This window comes from Ixodes scapularis, unplaced genomic scaffold (assembly GCF_016920785.2).
Source record: "Ixodes scapularis isolate PalLabHiFi unplaced genomic scaffold, ASM1692078v2 PGA_scaffold5__190_contigs__length_132052651, whole genome shotgun sequence".
NCBI lineage: Eukaryota > Metazoa > Arthropoda > Arachnida > Ixodida > Ixodidae > Ixodes > Ixodes scapularis.
In genome coordinates, this window is record NW_024609880.1 from 106,481,037 (window position 1) to 106,500,285 (window position 19,249).

The 19,249-nt window shown below is 45.5% G+C and overlaps 1 protein-coding gene across 1 annotated transcript in view; it reads right to left on the reverse strand.

The window, feature by feature from the left end:
* Nucleotides 1-1,205: 1,205 nt before the first annotated feature.
* The window catches only part of LOC8037488 (activating molecule in BECN1-regulated autophagy protein 1), a 65,545-nt gene continuing 47,501 nt past the window's right edge, over nt 1,206-19,249 (reverse strand). Inside the window, 6 exon segments of the mRNA XM_029981520.4 lie at nt 1,206-2,856; nt 6,133-6,259; nt 7,879-8,030; nt 8,445-8,498; nt 13,906-14,171; nt 18,200-18,283. Of these exon segments, the coding sequence (XP_029837380.2) occupies nt 2,701-2,856; nt 6,133-6,259; nt 7,879-8,030; nt 8,445-8,498; nt 13,906-14,171; nt 18,200-18,283 (839 nt within the window). The 3' untranslated portion in view covers nt 1,206-2,700.

The window sequence follows — 19,249 nt, forward strand, 5'->3', positions numbered from 1 at the left end:
ATTTATACCAAAAAGTGGAACGGAGAAGAATGTGTTCAAAGTGCTCCAAACCCTACCTTTTCTTTAGCTTTGGTGGACAAAAAATAATTATGAACTATACAGTGTAAACTAATTAAACTTTCTGGGGATACTCTCTACGTAGATGTTGGTAGATGTAAATATGTCATTTTTCAAAATTAACTTTTTTTGCAAAAATTTGTTTTTCTGGGGAGTGTCTCCCCTTAAAGGGCAACTCCGCTTCATTTTTGATATTTAGAAAACTATGTAGCCCTCTTCAGTATCAAATAGGAAGACCCTATGTCAAATATTACGATCTAATTCCGTTTATATATTTAATAAACTGGCCAGCAAACCAAGCGAGCCAAAAATCGCCGAAATCTGCCAACTCTAGCGTGCGGCGCGAAGCGCAATCATCAGCGCAGTCAATGCCACGGAGTTGGAGCAGCCGACATTGAGCCACTACGTCAGAGGCATGACTACGTCATTCTCACGTTTTGTTCGTTTTTACTTCTTAGAGCGAAAATGAACGATGACGTCATGAGTTTCTCCTCCCGGTGTTGGCTGACCGGGCGTTCACGTGATCACCGTAACGCGGATGCGCTAGTTTGCGCTGCCCTGCGCGCTTATCGGCCCGTTTCTCCGCTCTTCCTCTCCTCTTTCGTCTTCTCCCCTTCCCCCTCTCCCCCGGGCCATCACCGTCCACGCCATGCGATGCGACCTGCCCACGCGTCGCGTGTCCCGTTTCTCGCTCCCTCCCGAACGTCACAAGACCACGTGGTTTGACGTGACGTGGCCATGACTCTGACGACCCGAGAGCAATGTTGCCTGACGCAACCGAAGTTTCGGTATCAGCTGATGTTTAAGTTAGGATTACACAAATATTATTTCACATTTCGCGAATCCGAAAACAGATTTGTTTAGTAGTGCTTTGTATATTTGAATCCCATGTAAGCCAAAATTTTTCGGAATTGAGCGGAGTTGCCCTTTAAGAAGTGCTTAGGTGTCCTCGGAATTTTTTTCATGCTAAATGGTGTTCCTCAATTTCCAAGCCTCGATGAGAAACCCGACAAAATAATTTGTTTTCTTCCTAAATATGTGAAACTCGCGGTAGGGCTCAAGCTCCTAAGCAAAGAAGACAAACTAGAGAAAACAATGTCATTGTTATGTCGCTGGCAACGATAACCACTAAGAATCAAGCACTCTCCTAAATGGCAGCACGAGTGTGCACATTTTATTTCCTCTCGAACTTTGTACACTAGTCTTGTCCTGGTGACCCATGCAGACGACGGCCCACGAGTCATTTGCAAGTATATACATACTATGGCATGGCCAACCAACCGAGTCTCTCAAAAAAAGACAGCTCAATCTGCAAAGTACATCTGCAGTCAAAGGAAAAAAAATTAACATAGAAACACCGGCACTGCTAGATAGTACTGGTGAGCAAACTAAACCCAGCAACTCTTGCTCTTCCACTACAAAAAGGAAGCATTTTCTGAAACAAGAAGACACCGCCCAGAAACCCTTCGTGGGGCATGCACATTAAAAGACATAACCCACTGCCGACAGTTCTATCTTGGCTGCTTACACAGAGAGGAGAAGCATGTTTGGAGTCAAGATGGCTGAGCGCTTCGTACGGAATAGCATGCTCGTGGCAGGCTCCTGGTTAATTTAAACTTTCACACAATGCGTCGAACGTGCGCCTCGTAACAATAAATATATACGTAACATTTCCATTCCTACAAACACGTCTTACGCTCTTCCCTATTCCCTTATCGAGTCTCTCCAGACGCTCGAGTCCTCCTCCTCCTCCTTCCCCCTTTCCCGGGACACCTCCTTTTCCAAAAAAAATGTTGCATCCTTCCTCGCAGTTCCAGCATCAGCATCCCAAAATCTCGCATCACGTTCAACAAGGGTACACTTCATTTCAAATCTGAAGCATACGGAATCAACTTCAAAAGGATCATGCAGCGTGCGTATCGCTCGATATGCTCGAAGGTTTCGTCATCTCTACAAAATAATTTGGGCGTGCTTCTATTGCATATTTTTTTTTATACAAGCTTTGTTTCAGATATTTGAACACACATTCCAAGTGATGCAGAAACTATGAGAAGCTAACAGTGTGGTGCTGGCATAGGTGTGGAACCTACTGTACATTTATATTAATCCACTTCAAAGCCGTACGCAAAGTCACTCGCTCTGCTCTCTGGCCTTTGCCCAGTCCTTCCAAACGACGTACAAAGACGTAAACTTGTTCGTGAGAAACGAGAGAAGCGGAGGTATTGGTTGTAATGCTGTACTTTGTTTTACCTCAAGTCCGACCACAATCCGATGAAGACAATCGAGCAGCGCAAAAAGCGCCTCGTCACAGCGCTCGTCGTTTTTGTGGGTACGTTATCACCAGCAATACCAATCGTGCATGGAAAAAAAAGTGCAGGATTGCAGAGCATTCGCTGTGCGCGACTGGTCCAGTCAGTGATAGGAAACGCACAAAGGCAACGAGCGCCGTTCTGTCGCATCGTAGCGTCGGCTGCGGCCGCACTTAAAGTCAACCGGAGTACGGCGACTTCATTGCAAAAGACAGTTGAGCAAAACTGGGTGGCAGACGAAGCTTCCCCAAATATGCGCCACCCGTGCACGAGTGGCACGGGGAGTCGATCCTTCTCGGCGACAAACGAATTGCAGCAGCAGTGGCGACGACGGCTAACACATGAAGAACCTGGAGGAATTGCTCGGCCTGACGGAGCTCGAGCCGGGGTTCGAGCTGGGATCGGCGAAGGGCCCGGCCCCACGCAGCGTCGTCTGGGTGCCCGTCGTCTGCGTCTGCGGTAGCACTGTCTGAGACGCGGTGGACAGCACCTGGTTGGAAAGAAATGTGCCATCCTTTGAGCCCCAATTATTCTGGGAGAGAATTGAGCTCCCTTTGCTTCTGCCCTTAAAGCCTCACTTTATAACATTTTATTTCTGGTGGTAATCTCGCAGTCCGTCTCGGAACGAGTGTGTATCTACAGTCAAGCCCGGTTATATCACACCCGGGTATTTTAAATATTGTTTATATCGAACAGTCCAAACATCCCCTTGAAAATCACATGTAATAGTATAGGAGCATTGTTTTTCTGTATGGAACTCCCATGGTGTGGGACACTCGATATAGCAAACTAAGCACGGCTGCCTGTGCTTCTTTTGTCAGATTGCGCCTACTGCGAGCACGTAGCTCACCTCGCGGGTCTGGCAGACCGCCAAGCCAGCGTATGCGCACAGGGATAAGCAAGGAAAGAACCAGTTGTAAAAAAAAAAAAAAAAAAAAGGCAATCGTTAAAAAAAAAAAAAAAAGTGGAGGATGGCAAAAGGGGAAGGACACTCGCGAGCGTAGGCAGGGCAGGGAGGGTCTGCTGTGCTGTTGGAACGTCAATCAGCATGCGCTCCATCCCCAAACACAGCTGTCGCTGCGCGACTCCTTAACTCCAAAATAAAATAAGAAAAAAAAAAGTCTACATCATATTGAGTGTGTCCACAACAACAGTTGAGCAATCGCACTTTGAATGCCATAGCTTTGTTTACCTTTTTCTTTCGCAGTTTTTGCTTTGCCCGTTTTTTTCTTTTTTGCCTTTCTTTCTTTGCTGCCTGAATTAATGAGGTTTCTTTTTTCTTGCTTGCTTTAACTTTATTCTATGGATAGAAGTTTTTTTCTTTTTTTTTATGCAACTCACTTTTTTAGTTTTTTTGCATTTTTTAAAAATTATTTTCGTGTTTACACCATCGCCTAAACGCTGCGGTGTTCGTGATCTTCCTCAACTAAGCTCTACTGTATCTAGCGGCTCTTAGAGGCCCTATTTGGTAAGGTCCCGTTTGTCACAGTCTTCGGTATTAGCAGAGACGCGCGGAAATTTCAACTGGAGCTTAAGTTAACATATTTTTGTAAATCAAATTATCGATATATCAAACTATTTTACGATTCTCTTTGAATTCAATCTATTCGGGTTCGACTGTATTACTCAGTTTCGATGATCAGCCAGAGGGAGATGCAATACGAGGGACCGAAAAGATGACCTAATATTAATGTAGAATCCCAAAAGGTAGTATTCTATGCGACCAGGCCAAGCTGTTTAACTTGGCAGACGCTCCAAGTATTAGAAGACCACCTTGGTAAGTGGAACTTGCTAACTAGACAAGCCCAATTCCCCAAAACGTTTGGTACCCTTCATCAAAAGTTCCCAAACTTCCCTATCTCGAGGAACACCTCTCCCTTTTGATTACTAGCCAAAGAATCCCTCCCGGTCTTAGTGCTGACGTATAGAGCAGGGCAGAGATCTACGGACTCCAAAAAAAGAGATGCACATACTAAGGCGAGTTTTTCACATGGCTGTGCTTCGATGAATGCTTCAAATCTTCTAAATTGGTGCTTAAACTGGACAAATACATTACTAGGGCGCGGAAATGGCCGAGGAAACTTGGGAACTCTAGGAGCCCCTGAAGCTGCTCTGGGGAACCCCATAAAGAAACCGTGAAGACAATTTGGAGGTTCAGTTTAACGGTTGAAATGAATGTCAGGTGTCTTTCAGGTAATGTTGACGAAGTTTTGCCCAAAATTGTACTTGTGCGCTACACAAATTAATTTAACAGATCCAGCAAACATCGCACCGGAACCAATGACAGTGACATCCGAAATTGCCAAAAATACAGCTTTTGAGTCACGTGAAGTGGGACAGGCTTTTCAGGCGATTGGACGAAGTAAATTCGTTTTCGTTTTCAATCACAAATAGTTAAAAAAAATCTTTTTAATTCAATAACAATGTAAACTATATTTTTGTCAGAAAGGATTACTAGAATAGAAATAAAATACTATTTCAGTCCATTAATGCGTGGACCCAAATAGCCGAGCCCTTTTCACTCGTGAATATTGGGCGGGGACCGACATAAAAAGCCTTTAGTGTGGCAACATTTTTTTTTGACAAGTAACATAAAAAGTTGTAGAGCCCTTCCACTTCACGTGAAGAAGGGGGACCAGCAAAGCTGTTTATCTTTACGACGTCTAGGGCGATGCCTAGAGCACGACCTCTAGGACGACCTCGAGGAAGACCTAGAGGACGACGTCTAGGACGACCTATAGGACGACCCAAGGACGACCTCAAGGACAACTTCTAGGACGACCTCGAGGACCTCACTACTAATAATGCCAAGGAAGGCTGACTCACGCCGGTTGCCCCCTCTTTTTATTTTTATTTATTCATACTTGTCACGACCAACAGAAAGTTTTCTGTTGGCATGTGAGGAGGCATTTTTTTTCCCGGACCCTAGCGCATAACAGCTTCACTGTAAAACATTTCACTGGACCAACACACAAAGGTGACAAAGCAGTCTCAAGGGGGCTGTGCAGTGATGTTGAGTAGGAATGTATCCCACTTTACACCAGCTTACTGGCCCCAGTGGGACCCAAGCATATTCGAACGCAATGCCACTGACCAAGAAGTGCCTTCGTCGCGGTAAAATTTTAAGGATAGAAGCGGACCTTCTCTTTCAGTCTCAGCTTCGCAAAACTCGACGACGAAGCTGCGGGCACAGTGCCAACAACGTGATCCCTGAGAGTGCATCAAGCTTTGCGATACCCACTGAGACGATATTTAAATGCGGCTCATACAGTGGACACGAGCACTGCATAGGCATTGGATTTTGGTTCGTGACAGTCGATGCCTCGACCTGCATTCAGATAGTGGCTCATGCCCAATTGCCGGGATGACAGAATGGCCGAACCTTAACAATGCTTGGAACCCGGCGTGCGCTTCCTGTGCCCTGCCAACCCCAGCGTATGGTTATGTTAAAAACATTGGTAGCATATATTCCAGATCACATGGCCGCTTTTTCCGGTTGCAAGTTAAGGGGTAAATGCCGTTCGCTTTTCTCGGATTTTCTCCGCGACTGCCGTTGCGTGGAGTTAAAAAAACTATGTGCTTTCCATAAGTTCTAAATGTCGAGGAATAATTCTAAGCTGTATTTATTGAAGGTACGAAAATTGTCACGTCACCCCTTAATTTCCATCTTTATGCCAACTTCCCAGAAAAGAAATTTCCCTCTTTACGTCAACTCCTCCGCGGGCCGTGGGGTCAACTTTGGACGAATGGTCGCTCGCTGCCTCACCTGGATGGTGGTGTTGCGCGCCGTTCGATCCACCTGATCCGTGAGCATCACGAAGGGGCTGGTAGCGTCCCGCGTGGGCCCAGAGTGGTTGCGGGCCGAGGCACTGCCTTCCTTTGAGATGGGCTTGCTGCACAGAACATTGGAGGGAGGGACGTCTCGAGACCCTTTCTGGAATAGTCAATCCCCGCACTGAGGTAAAGCAGTCTATGAAATCTCGGGCGCTTACAGACCGCCTGGACCTCCTCGCTACAAAAAGCGTCATTATTCAAATATCCTTCACCATGCTGGTCAGCTTGTTACGAGATTTGGTGCAAGCCCCACGCAAAGCGCTGATGGTCCTTCCTGAAAAGGCTATATCTAGGAATCTAGGCTAAAACATTCCGAGTCAAATTTATCGGCTACACTAGTTCAGGTATGTTGCTTGAGGTTATGTCAGGTGTTGATATCGCTCAGTGTCATCATCTTTTGCTAGCGCCTCATAACCCTGTCAGACGACGCCCTAAAAGCTCCTTTGTAATAAATGTCCTTTCCGCTGAAGGATATTCTGCTAAAGGAGCTGCTCTCACACGACTGGCAAAATGCTGTTTATCACCAATATTGATTCCTTTGGGGCTGAACTAAATTTTAAATTTTTATACTTACTTTCAAGCATTACAAGTTAATACCATCTATTTTACAAACCATCTCTTAAATAGAAATAATTTGGATAATAAAAAAAAAGAAACTCAAGAAGCTTTTCTGTACACTGGCAGCCACGAGTATACACTGATTCAGGGGTTTTCATCCCAGCGAACCCCAGCAAGCCTCAAAGAGTACCAAGACCCCCCCCCCCCCTTGTTGCCAACCAATCATACTGGGCAATGAAGGAGTTTAGATAGTGAACAAGAGTTCATTGCACTGACAGAATACGACAAAACGGGGTACTGAAGAGAGAATAACGCAGAGGGATTATTAACCTGTGGAACCCCTGCATTAATTAGCAGTGTGCCACACTATTGCCTGCAATCTTTTCATACTTAAAGTCTGCACTTTATTTACACCAGAGTTTAATGCTTTATACCAGCAATACCTGAAAGAGAAGGAGGAAGGAGACACAGGTTTCCACTGACAGGGTTACGGCTCCAATTGGCAACGAAAGTCTTTCATTGGTACAATGCCCTCAGCCAATGCCCGAAAAACCCATGCCGAGGTCAGTCTTTCAGAGCTATAATTTCAGGGAGACAAAATGATTTGCCCGCTCGCCTCCGGTGCCGTTAGCGCCTACTGTCAAGAGTACTTTCTTTCTACTAAATGACGCTAGCGAGGTTCTTTCTCAAAAATAATGCTTTAGTTGAAGGAGCATTTATAGTGCCATGTGGCACAAAGTCCTTCTCCTTTTAGGAGATTGTCCTTTCTACTAAAGGAGTGTAAGCAGTTTGTCTGACATGGGTATTATTAATGCCATCTTTTTTTGCTCTTTTTCTCAAGTAATCTACAAAGTGCTACGCACTTACTTCCCCTGCCATGGCCCGGGGGGTGGCCCACTTGCCAAATAAAAAGTGACAGAAGAAAACATCAAAAGGATACCAAATGTAAAAATGCTTCAACTCCTCAATTGTTCTTCCGACCAATGCTCGTTATACGACTCTGCACTTCGACACTGGCTGTGCTGTTCACAACTCCCAACTAGAAGGTTTCTGCCGATGCCTAACCACGCGAGTCCGCACCCTTGCAACCGAGTGACCCCCCAGTGCCCCGGGCACTCACAGGGGCCTGCAGATGCAGAGGGAGCCACGGTTGGTGCCGTAGATGAGGCCCTCCCCTGGCCGCGGCAGCCACCGCACCGAGTTGAGGCTGATCGGAGGCTGGCTGCCACCCTGCTGACTCATGTTGCCCACATGCTGAAGCAGCCCCGACACCTAAAACGCGCGGCACGCTTTTAGGCTGGCTTACACATTTGGCACGGTGCCGAGATAGCACCGAGTCGGCAACAGTATCGGCACCGCGTCGGCAGCGAGTGAACGCTGCACAGTGTCTGTAAATGGAAACGGGTTGGATCTCGCGTATCGTGAAGAGGCCTTTAGGTGGCACGTTGTAACACCATTGGCTCAAAGCCTGCTCACAACCACGAGCATCTCACTTAAATAGCTGCTATAAGATTAGGTTTAGCGGAGTCTGATAACGTCAGTTTAATCCGTCCTCAAAGGCCTCTTAAAACGCGATGAAGCCCGGATAGAGCAAAACGCGATGGAGCAAAATGCTCCTAATACTGGCAGAACGAGATTGAACTGCTAAACGAGGACAAAGGCCTCGAGATTAATGGAAACACATACCGAGGACGAAGAAGAGGCATCTGTGGGACTCAGCTTGAAGATTTGGGCCACCACCTGAAATGAGAAAAGGGCTCGCTCACTCGAACTCGCGCAATCTTGCTTTCACTGAAAAAGTCTTCGGGGCCACGATAAGCCACGGAGAAGATTCCTCATTTATATGATAAAAATAGTTCAAACCGAAATGAGGACGGAAAAAAAAAAGTGGGCAGGAGCAAGTGCTCACGAACAACCTTAAATTGTTAGTGAGCACACTGTTTTGTCCATTTTTTCTTTTTTATTTGTACCGTTTACTTACTTACCACAAACAATCACAAACTTGTCCAACTTTCCACTCACTTAATAAAGGGGCACTGACACATCAAAATCATATTTTTTTTTTATTATCTGAAACGATTGAAAACGATGCCGGGACATTACCCTCAAAATTCGAAACTTGGGAATTCAGTATTTCTGAATTAAAAAAACAATTTCCAAATACCAAATTTGAAGTTCCCGCGCGATCCGCGCCAGTGCAGCGAGTCAAACTTTGCGGTCTCTTGCGACTCGACTTTCTTTCGGACATCCGCTCCATGCTATCGTTGCCACCGCGACCCGAAGCGAGGAGGAGGTGGGCAGCTAGGCGGGATAGAAGGGCGCCGGCACGGGAAAAAACCGGTTTCTTCCCTGACTCGCCGATAAGCCTCTGCTCGAGTGCCGCCAAGTTTTCCGAGGGCAAATCCAGGAAGCGACATCACACCGAAATCTGATTTTTGGTATTTCAAAAAGAGGGGCCTTCGCAATTGCGTTAAAAAACATGTTTTACGATTGCCGTTATTAAATGTTATAGAAATGTCGCCTACAGAGCTTCTAAATTTCCTGATGTTTGACATAAACGATCAAAAGAAGCAAGGAGGTGAGCATGGGAAATATAAACGCCAAAAATAAAAAGCCCCGCGCGCGCGCGGGGATTTTTTTTTTTTGCGATGCAGTTTCTTTTTGCGTGTCTATGACTATAACTTGCATCATTTTAGATAATAAAAAAATAATCACCTTTTGGGGTGTCAGTGCCCCTTTAAGCATATTTATTTACTTCTACTATATGCCAAGCCAAAGCATGTTGGGACGACACTAATAAATCATTTCTTTGGCATGTTATCGTCGAGGAAAGCACAAGTGCATTTTCTTCAGTGCCCTCTTTATCCGTGTCTCTGAGACATGAATAAAAGGTGCGGAATACAGTGCAATCCACTTATAACGATACCAGATATTACAATGTACTGCTTATAACAATCAGTTTCTAGAGTTTCTAGACTAGAAATACAATATCTGTTACAGTAAACTTCCGTTATTTCGACCTCAAGAGGAGCTTGAAATTAGGTTGAATTATTCAAATGATTGAATTAAAAAAAGGACAAAAAAAACGGTTAAAATTAAACTTCCTTTTATTGGCCAAAGTACTCACGGATGGTCTGCTGCCGTCTGCGCTTAAAATGCGTGTCCAAAAGCATGCTCCGGAGAGCAGCGTAACTAAATGTCACGTCCCCAAAAAACCGCACACTACAAAAAAAAACAAGAAACCCAGAAAAAAGTAAGTTTTACTAGCCAACTTTGGCGCCAAGCAGCCAGACCGTCGGCAACAAACAAAAAAAAACAACAAAAAAAAGGAAAAGAGAACAAGCGCTTTCCGCCGTGCAAGATGGACTGCACACAAAGCTACAAAAAAGCGCTTTGAGGGCACGTGCTGAGAAAGCTTTACCAACCGACTTTGGCGCCAGGCGGCCCAACCGTCGGCAAGAAAAATAACAAAGAAAAAACAAAGGAAAAGAAAATTTGTGCTTTCTGACGCGCAAGATGGACTGCACATGAAAAGCGCTTTGAAAGCACGCGCTGTTTCCGCACCCGACCATGTGCTATGTTCTCCGCGCTACTCCACGCCAGATTGGTTGCACTGGCTTGTGTCATTCGCTACAGTCCATCTCAACGGTGTAGAGGAGCAGGCGCATATTTGCGCATGTTTGGCTTTGCAGCAAAGGGCCCATGTTTCGCCGTACATTGGTGGTTTTTCTGCCGTGGTGCCGTGCAATGTGAGCCCGAGCACATTCGCTCGGGACGAATTATCCTATGCGGAGTCTTCCAGAGTTCGAACTATCAAACTTTTCCTCCCATAGAAATGTATGAACGCTCTCCGGGACTTTTGAACACGATTGAATTAAACGAAAAGTCGAATTAACCGAGGTCAAACTAACGAAAGTTTACTGCATAACGATTGAACTTTCCGGTTTTTTCGTTATCATTATAAGTGCATTGCAGTGTAATACCACAACTTAGATTTCACAGTCTAGTAGGGTTGGGCGAATATTCGGTTATTACGAACAGCCAATCGAATTCCGTTCTATTCGACATTCACTTCGAATCGAATTTAAGTATTCAACAATATCGAATTATTCGACAATATAGGATTTTCAACCTTTCTAAATACAGTCAAACCCGACTACATTGAACCTGTTTACATTGAATTATCCCTTATATCGAACGATTCTCGTGCGCAGTAATGTTACGGTGATAATATATAGGAAAGACTATCGTTACACCGAACAAAAATAGCATCTGCTACCGATATATTGAACTGCCAAGAGCGCCGTTTTGCTCTGTAAGCTGGCTTTCCCCCAACGCGAGCAGCCGCATTGGGGAAAAGCCAGCTTGCAGAGCAGGCTAGCTTTCTTTTTTTTTCCGGGCGGCCGCGTGGGCTGCAGGGAAGAAAAGAAAACATAGCTTCAGCGGAGAGAGGGTGCTCCATGCTTCCTCTCCCCACTCCGTTCGTAAAAGAGAATATTATTTTTTTTTTCCAAACAACTGACGCTGCCGCCCAGAAAAAAAAAGCCAGCTCGATTTGTTAGTTAATTTTCCCCCAACGCAGCCACCTGCTGTAGGGAAAAGCCAACTTGCAGAGCAAAACGGCGCTCTGCAGAAGGTGCACCTGCTCGGACGTATTCCTTGCTCTCGGCATAGTTTGGCGCTAATGCGCAAATATAGAAGGCAGCGGTCTGAGCATTTTGGAGTCCGTTGATAGTGTGGAAAAATATTGTTATTGCGGATGCAATGAAGAAAAAGCGGCAGAAGATGCAAGACTACTTCGTTGTGTAATATTTCAGCAGGAAGTGGATTTTTGAGAGTCAAATTCATTAAAACTTTTGTATTGAATTACCCACTATATCGAACTGGTAGACGTTTTTTTGCGAGTTCGATATAAACGGGTTTGACTTACTCTGGCTTGCGCCACCTGGCTTGGATTTCTGGCCAGGAGGCGCGAGCTTCCGACCATTTTGACCATTTCATGCTCCCGAACTCAATACACTTAAAATTAACAATTAAAGTACTGCTAATACCAAATAAGGGCAAATATAAAACTATAGTTTAGACATATCTTGTGGTCTTTGTTGCTTGTACTATTCGAAGTATTCGATTTGAAATTATTCGGCCAAAATCACTAGGGGTGTGCGAATACTCGAATATACGAATTCGAATCGAATAGAAAGATCCCGAATAATTCGATTCGCGAATCGAATTCCTAGTATTCGGTCACTCGAATATTCGATATATTCGGCCAAAGACGCGCGGTCGGCGCGGAGCTGACAAAAAAGCCGTTTTTTCTCCCGATGTAAGCGCCGTGATATTAGACAGACCATGCGAGAAACACCTCTTGGTCCTACCATTCCACAAAAATCTAACGCACAGGTTAGAAAAAAGAAAAGTAACGAACGCCACGAACTTTATAGCACGCAGATTTACTCACGATCGTGACACAATCTTCCATTGAATCACAACCGAAACAGAGAAGCCGGAATTCCGCGCCATGCCCAATTCTTTTGACGAGTAAAGCCGATGTAGAACACACTTGCCAAGCGCCGAAAGCCGCAATTTCTGATTCGGAACGAAACGGAACGGAAAAATAGTGTGCCTAGATTTGAGAGGGTTTCCAACCATTCGATAGCCGCGCTTGAATTTTGAACTGCGAGAAGGTGACGAAAAGACGAAAGCGTCGATCGGGATCGGGATCGGGCAGGCAGGGCAGGCGTCGTCGCTCTTTTGTTTGCACGCCCTCTTTCCACGCGACAACACAACACATCCGCACTTACGACCAATCTGCGCTGGAGCCGTCTCCGTAATTTCAGTTTCGCTTGCTTCCTCTTTTAAATCAAGGCTCTCTAAAACAGGAGAGATACGACGGAAAAATGGATGCATAGAGGCAGTCGGACGGTGACTTGCGCCACCTAACCACGTTTTGTTTTCTTGCTTCAGATTATATTGTTTAAGCCTGTTTACTCAGATTTAACACCTATATGTTTATTTATGGGAAATAAAATCCCCGGTGTCCTTTTTCTTCCTTAAAATGGAGACCAAATATCGCAAAATGCCCCTTTTCTGAGATACACAAATATATATATAAAAAAAAGTTGCGGTGTTAAATTGTGCTTTTAACGAGAAAAAAAAAAAGGCACGTGTGGCTGTAACTTTTCTTGTTTTTTTTTCTGTGTGTGACGTTTAGGGTAGATAGATTATGTTTGCGCCATAAGATTGGATCTTTAGTGCCCAACGTCCAACAGCAACTGCTTTTTTTTTTTTTTCACCAGAACTTTTTTACATATTTGCTATTTTTCTGTACAAGATGCATATTCTACACCAGGCGCATACTCTGCACATATATAGTCTCATTCGCAGCACACTTTGAGAAATTCCTACAAATAAAATCACTATTCGATATTCGGCTTTTTTTTCTTGATTCGATTCGGTATTCGATTTGAGAACTACTATTCGGTATTCGCACACCCCTAAAAATCACTATTCGCTTCGAATTCGATTCGGACCTAAAATCCTCTATTCGCCCATGCCTACAGTCTAGTTATAATGGCAATAAATTACAGGGCCAGTTAGGAACAAATGATTAGCAGAACCAATGTACTAATATTTTAGATATGATGCAGAATCAAGGGTTTCCACAAAATTTTCAACAAAAAAACTAAATAAGGATTATTTTTACGTCGCTCAGCATTTTCTCAAATGCACCCTATCAAAAGCAAACAAACCCTACAACGAATCTTCCAACAACGTACAAAGCTTGCGTGGAAAGCTTTACTCCAGAAATATGCACTTCTATGCTCCCACTGCATACGAAAGCCTAAAACCGTGTAGGAAGTCACAAAAGCTCTTCGTGGCTTTACACAGGCTTGACGTTTAAGAGCCTCGACAAAAAATTATCAGGGAAAACAAATTGCATCCCAACTATCACTCGCAATGCACGCATTCTGTAGCAAAGAGATTGTGGAGACAGGTTGATGGACGAAGTGAAGCTGCAGTCACACTGCTCCCACCCCTCTTTCATACAATGTATTAGTAGTGCGACCACGGCTTAACGAGCACACCCAAAGCCTTCGAGTCGGGTGGCGGCCGGCGCCACCTGGTTGTCGTGGCAAGAAGTACCCACCTCCCTCTCGTGGGGGAAGTATCCCCTGGTGGCCGCGAAGCCCACGACGAGGTAGCGTGCGAGCGGGGACAGGCTGACTGAAATGGCATTGGCCCCGAAGTTCCAGGTGTGCAGCAGCTGCCCCAGGGACCGGGGGGACAGAGAGTACACGCACAGGGAGGCCCCCAGCAGGCCGCAGGGCACCAGGGCGCAAAGGAGGCCGCCCCCCAGGGCCACGCTCGCGTCATTGTGGATCTTGCAGCGGGGTGCCACCACACAGGCCTTGGCTGCGGGAGAGCACGGCACTTGAGCTTTGCTCACTTCGAAGGGCGCAGGAAGTGCGCAAGATTTGCCACTTGCAGAGGCACTGAAACCAAATACGATATAGCTTCGCCAATACTGGAAACTCCTCCAAAAACCCATAGGAGCGGCGGCGAACATGACAGTGGCGCCTCTAGCGGACTCGGAGTCTACGGAAGCAGTCGACGCAATGGAAAAGTATAGGCTCCGCGACGTCCTCGAGCTTTACGAGCCCCGTTTCGTCACCCTAACAGCAGAAACAATTTATTACGGTCAGTCCGCTTGCAAAGTGGAATCCACTGATTGCAACTGCAACAACAATCGAATAACAATGCGCGCATAAACAAAGATAGAACAGTTTATTTAGCAGTCTCAAATGCCTCTCAGGGGATCACACGCGTTTGAAACGCGTCTGGGAAGCGGAAAAAAGGCGTTTAGCTACTCGAACTATGTCGTAATCATTAAAACATTCAAAAACGACATGTTAATATTATCAGAGCAAGCACACGAGCTGCTGGAGCATAAAAACAAAACAAAAAGTAAGGATAAAAATGACCGTGCAAACACTTACCGAACTTTGCAGAAAAGATTGTGTCGCCATTCCCGACGAAAATAAAAAGAAACAGAAAGAGAAGCAAACAACGGCGAATAAAACAAAGAAGCTAGCAAAAAACTATTTCAACGACGACGATCATTGCGGCGCTTATAGAAAAAAAGAAAGAAAAATGGAAAGCAGCAAATGAATAGCTGGTGGTCGCCACCGGTGTTTAGTTCACAACAAACAAAGCGGAGGCAACAGACGAAACTAATGGAAAAAGGAGAAAGCGTCCCTTTTTTTTTTCGGCTGCTTGCGGTACGTTTGTTTATTTGCTTTCGCGGCGTAGGTACGAACTAAAAACAAAACAGGGGAAATAAATAACGTAGTGCAGCTCACACCGCCCGGTAAAAAAGAGTCGCAGAAATGTTTTGGCCGCAGGCAGCAATCTTCTATATGTGCTAGCAGTGAGTAACCTTTTTTTGCTTTCGAATTTCTTTTTCCAGTGACTTTGGCGGGTTGCTCGCTTGGCAAAGCAGTTTAAAAGCACATTCAAGTACTTGTTGATGTAGGAAGCCGAAGAAAGATTTTCCACCACATCGCACAAACTTGTTCTTGCAATGATAGGCAGCACATAGCATGCCTGCCATCTCTAAGTGTGCTCTGGTGTATGCTCGAATGCGGCCTGTTGATCAACAAACGATGGATGACCCGTAGCAGACGTTCCGGCCGGAGTACACAAATAAAAATTTGAATAAAAATGGACGAGCTTACACTTCTTAATATATTTAATAAATATCAAAAAGCACGTATGACGATTTTGGATTAGAAACTCAATCGAAGGCGAAAATAGGAGGTTATCGCAGTTGACAGTGGGAGAAAACAACAACAACAGCAAAGTTGCCAACGGCCCTCAAAATGTCCGGGCCTGGCGTAGCAGACGAACCGGGGGTAGTAAGCGCCGAATCGAAGGAAACGGAGTAAAAACTAAGCCAAACAAAGCAAGGATACGCGATGGTTTACACGTCGGGCAAACAAAAAAAAAAAGACCAAAAAGAAAACAGAAAATATACACAGCAACATATAAGCAGGAGGAAGAAATAATGCGGCAGAGTGGCGTCGCCTTAAAGATATAAAAGAAATAAGACTCAAAAATGGAAAGAGTAAAGACGGTTCAACGGGTGTCGGCCTTTATTGTAGAAGTAAAGAAGCAGCAAAGCAGAAGATGTTGGTCGTCCCCGCGCTAACAATCGTAATTTGTGCACTGTAAATAACGTGACTGAAATCAGCTTTTTTCGCTGGGCTACGACGCTCTCCCCTTCTTTCTTTGCAAGCGTGAGAAGTCTGCTTTTTTCGTAACTCCACTTTTGTTAATCTATAATCGCGTCAGATTTGCATATGCACGACGACTTCTTTCGGAGCATACTGACATCGCCGTAACGTACGTGGTTCGAAATTGACTTCTGCTTCTTCATCCGGAGACAATCTTAACGGGATAAGCCAGCTTGCCTGTTCGACGAAACGGTTATAAGCAAGACTGTCATGAGAAATGGGAATTGCAACAACAAAACGAATTGACTGATAAGAACAATAAAGTTAAAACGAAGCTATGTTCTGAAATGTTTGTACATTGCCCTTTTTCACGAAACAGCGCGAAGGCATACATTCGTGTTTTGCTTGGCTTACATAAGTTGTGACAGAATGTTTTCATCAAGAGAACTCGGAAATCGCACCCAGGAAGCTGTAACATCTTTCCCACGCAAAGAGAATGTCCTTCACTCATGAGCTGGCACCCATTTCTTAACTTTCAAAGCGGCGAATGTCCGTGACAATTTTTTTTCATTGGTCACCTCGCACGGAGATAAGCAAAACCAATGCATTTTGGAGAACTTGTCTGCTAGCAAAGACTCCGAGCTCGCCAGGAGTGCTGCAATCACTTTTCGCCCGTTTTCCGCGGGAGTTGCCAGTATTGGCTTCCACGGTATTTGCTGAAACTCTCTAGGGTCTGGCCACTTCAAACGGTATAGAAACTGAGTAGACATGGGCGTACCAACTGGGGGAGCAAGGGGGCGCTCCCACAGTTGTTATATTGCGTAGTAGGTGCAAGTTAATAGTATACAAAATTTTAGATTACAAAACTGTTTATTAAGATAATGGCAGAAGACATATATCGGGACTATTTTCTCTTGGAAGACAATCCCCCATTCCCTGCCCATTACTAAAACTCGACCAATGAAAATGCTGCATCTCGCGGTGAATGCGAACGTTATTATTGCAACACTTTTTAAGCTTGTTGTAAATTAGAGTGAGAAAAACGTAAACTGATCGTGGTGCGAGAAACATAGTCCGCAATTATCGCTCCAAAACCAGCGAACTATGTTTTCTCCCCGCAAGCTTGTTGCTAGGGGGTGATGCGTCGGCGCGTCGGCTCGTCTGCTTCCCGGGGCGTCTGCAGGCGTGCGTTTGCGGGACACGTGTTCCTTCTTCCCGTGGATCCTGACTCCGAAGCCAGCTTTGCGATCCTTCCACGTCAACGAGTCAAACTTTTCCTTGTCATCTGTGGAATGCGACTGTGTATTGCAGTAGCAGCGCAACGGTGCGGTGCAACGAACGACGACTGCCGAGCACAAAGTCCGGGCTCCTTGACGACGGTCCGCGCGTGTTCGAGAGATTCCTCCGCGGGTCGGCGGTCGGCCGCGTTGGTGACGCGCAGTGACGCCGGAACCCTTCGTTTGCCATTGGCTGACGCGTAAAGAGATGCCCCTCCCCGTTTTCCGGGGTCATCTCAGAAAGGGGGGCGTGCCGGGGACTTCGATAGCAATTTTAATATTGAAATCCGCCGCGCATGACCGTAATTTTATGATTTTTAGGATCCTTAGGGCCTGTGGATTGAGTTACCGCCATAAATAGACCATCGCAGAATGCTCCGGAGGGCCCCTTTAAACAATTTTTAAAAATGTTTTAAATTATTTTTTTTTTTATTATTTCAGCACAATGTGGTATTTCAGACATGTAGTAATCTAGGATATGTTCGAGAAAATCGAATCCTCATTAGAAATCAGAATGAATCACAAGGCTGGCACTCCCAAGGCCAGTCTCTTTCCCAGCACCCCAAACCATTCTATTCCTTATACTTATAGATACCCACTTCCAGATCAGCTTAACACACAACTTAGAACACCTCATAGTGAATTCATTTCTTTAGTAGAAAAGATTTCCCTCTTATTAAAATCTTTGCAATATGGCTTCTACCTCAAACACCTAAACTTGTGCTACAAGTGTGCATTGTTTCACTAGATAAGATTTTGCAGTAGAAAGGCTCTAATGCATTTGATTTTCTGACATTGTACATACCGGTATACCCCAACCCCGATAGCCGAATGTTTGTCCAACGTAGAAAACGACAGGTGCCACGCCAGGTCATTCACGAGACCAGACAGCAACCCCTTTCGAGAGGAAAAGTATGAGCAACTGTCTCACCATCTCCGATGTCTGGAAGCGTTGGCCCAGTCATGTCCCAGCACTGGATGCGATGTGTCAGGTTGGGCCCTGTCTCGTACACGCCTGGGCACCAGGGAACAGGCGCTCGCAAACGTCGTTGACGTAACACTTCGAGCGGAAGACGCTTTCAGATTGTCTAGTGCTCTGGGATCAGTTCTTACGAGAATAAACACAGAGTTTGGGAAGACATTTAGAGCAGTTTAAACAAACAAAATTGTGCGTCCAGATACAGTTTCGAGCCATACCTCAGTTTCCTCTCTCGACAGTTTGTGGTTTCTTTTGAACTGGCATTATAAACGGGGCTTTGGACGAGATAAGCGAGTTAGTAACAAAAACGTGAAACTGAGGGACGTACAGAAAAGAAATAAGCCAGCGACTAAGACACGCCGGCGGCCTGTTTTAATGCATTCGTGTACTTCCACATGTTTTGGTGCATTTTAAGCAGTGTTTCTGTAAACACAAACTGACAGTGCACAACACAAAAGACTTCACAACTGTTTGTGGGCACAACGAAAGAAAAAAAAATCATCATCATCATCATCATCATTATTATTATTATTATTACAGGTCACGGTGGCACAAGAGAGGCTCTAGACTTGTCAAACACAAAGTTGGAGCCACAATTTCACGGAGCAGGCCGATTGAACCTCCGCGACAAAAGTATGGAGTCGTCGCCTCAAAAGTCTGATCGGCGAGCTCCGTAAACTTCGACCCCAACATTGCGTTCGATGAGTCTGGGGCTCCAACAGACCCTTCCCAAAGGCCCGTCGAGCAACACTGACGCAGCGCGCGTACGGAGAGTGCGAATGGATCCAAGTGCTCGCCGAATGCCGGCACGGCGTTAATTTCTAATGCGAGCCGAGCCAAGTTTGCGCCAATCGCCGACGCAACCCTCATGTCCGATACAGACTCGGAGCAGGTACCCAAACAATGGCAGACTCGGACGATCAGCACTATAGCCGCCGGATGGCGCTCGCTTTTGCAAAGGGTCTGCCGGAGACAGTCCAAGTGCCGTTACTCCCGCCCGCC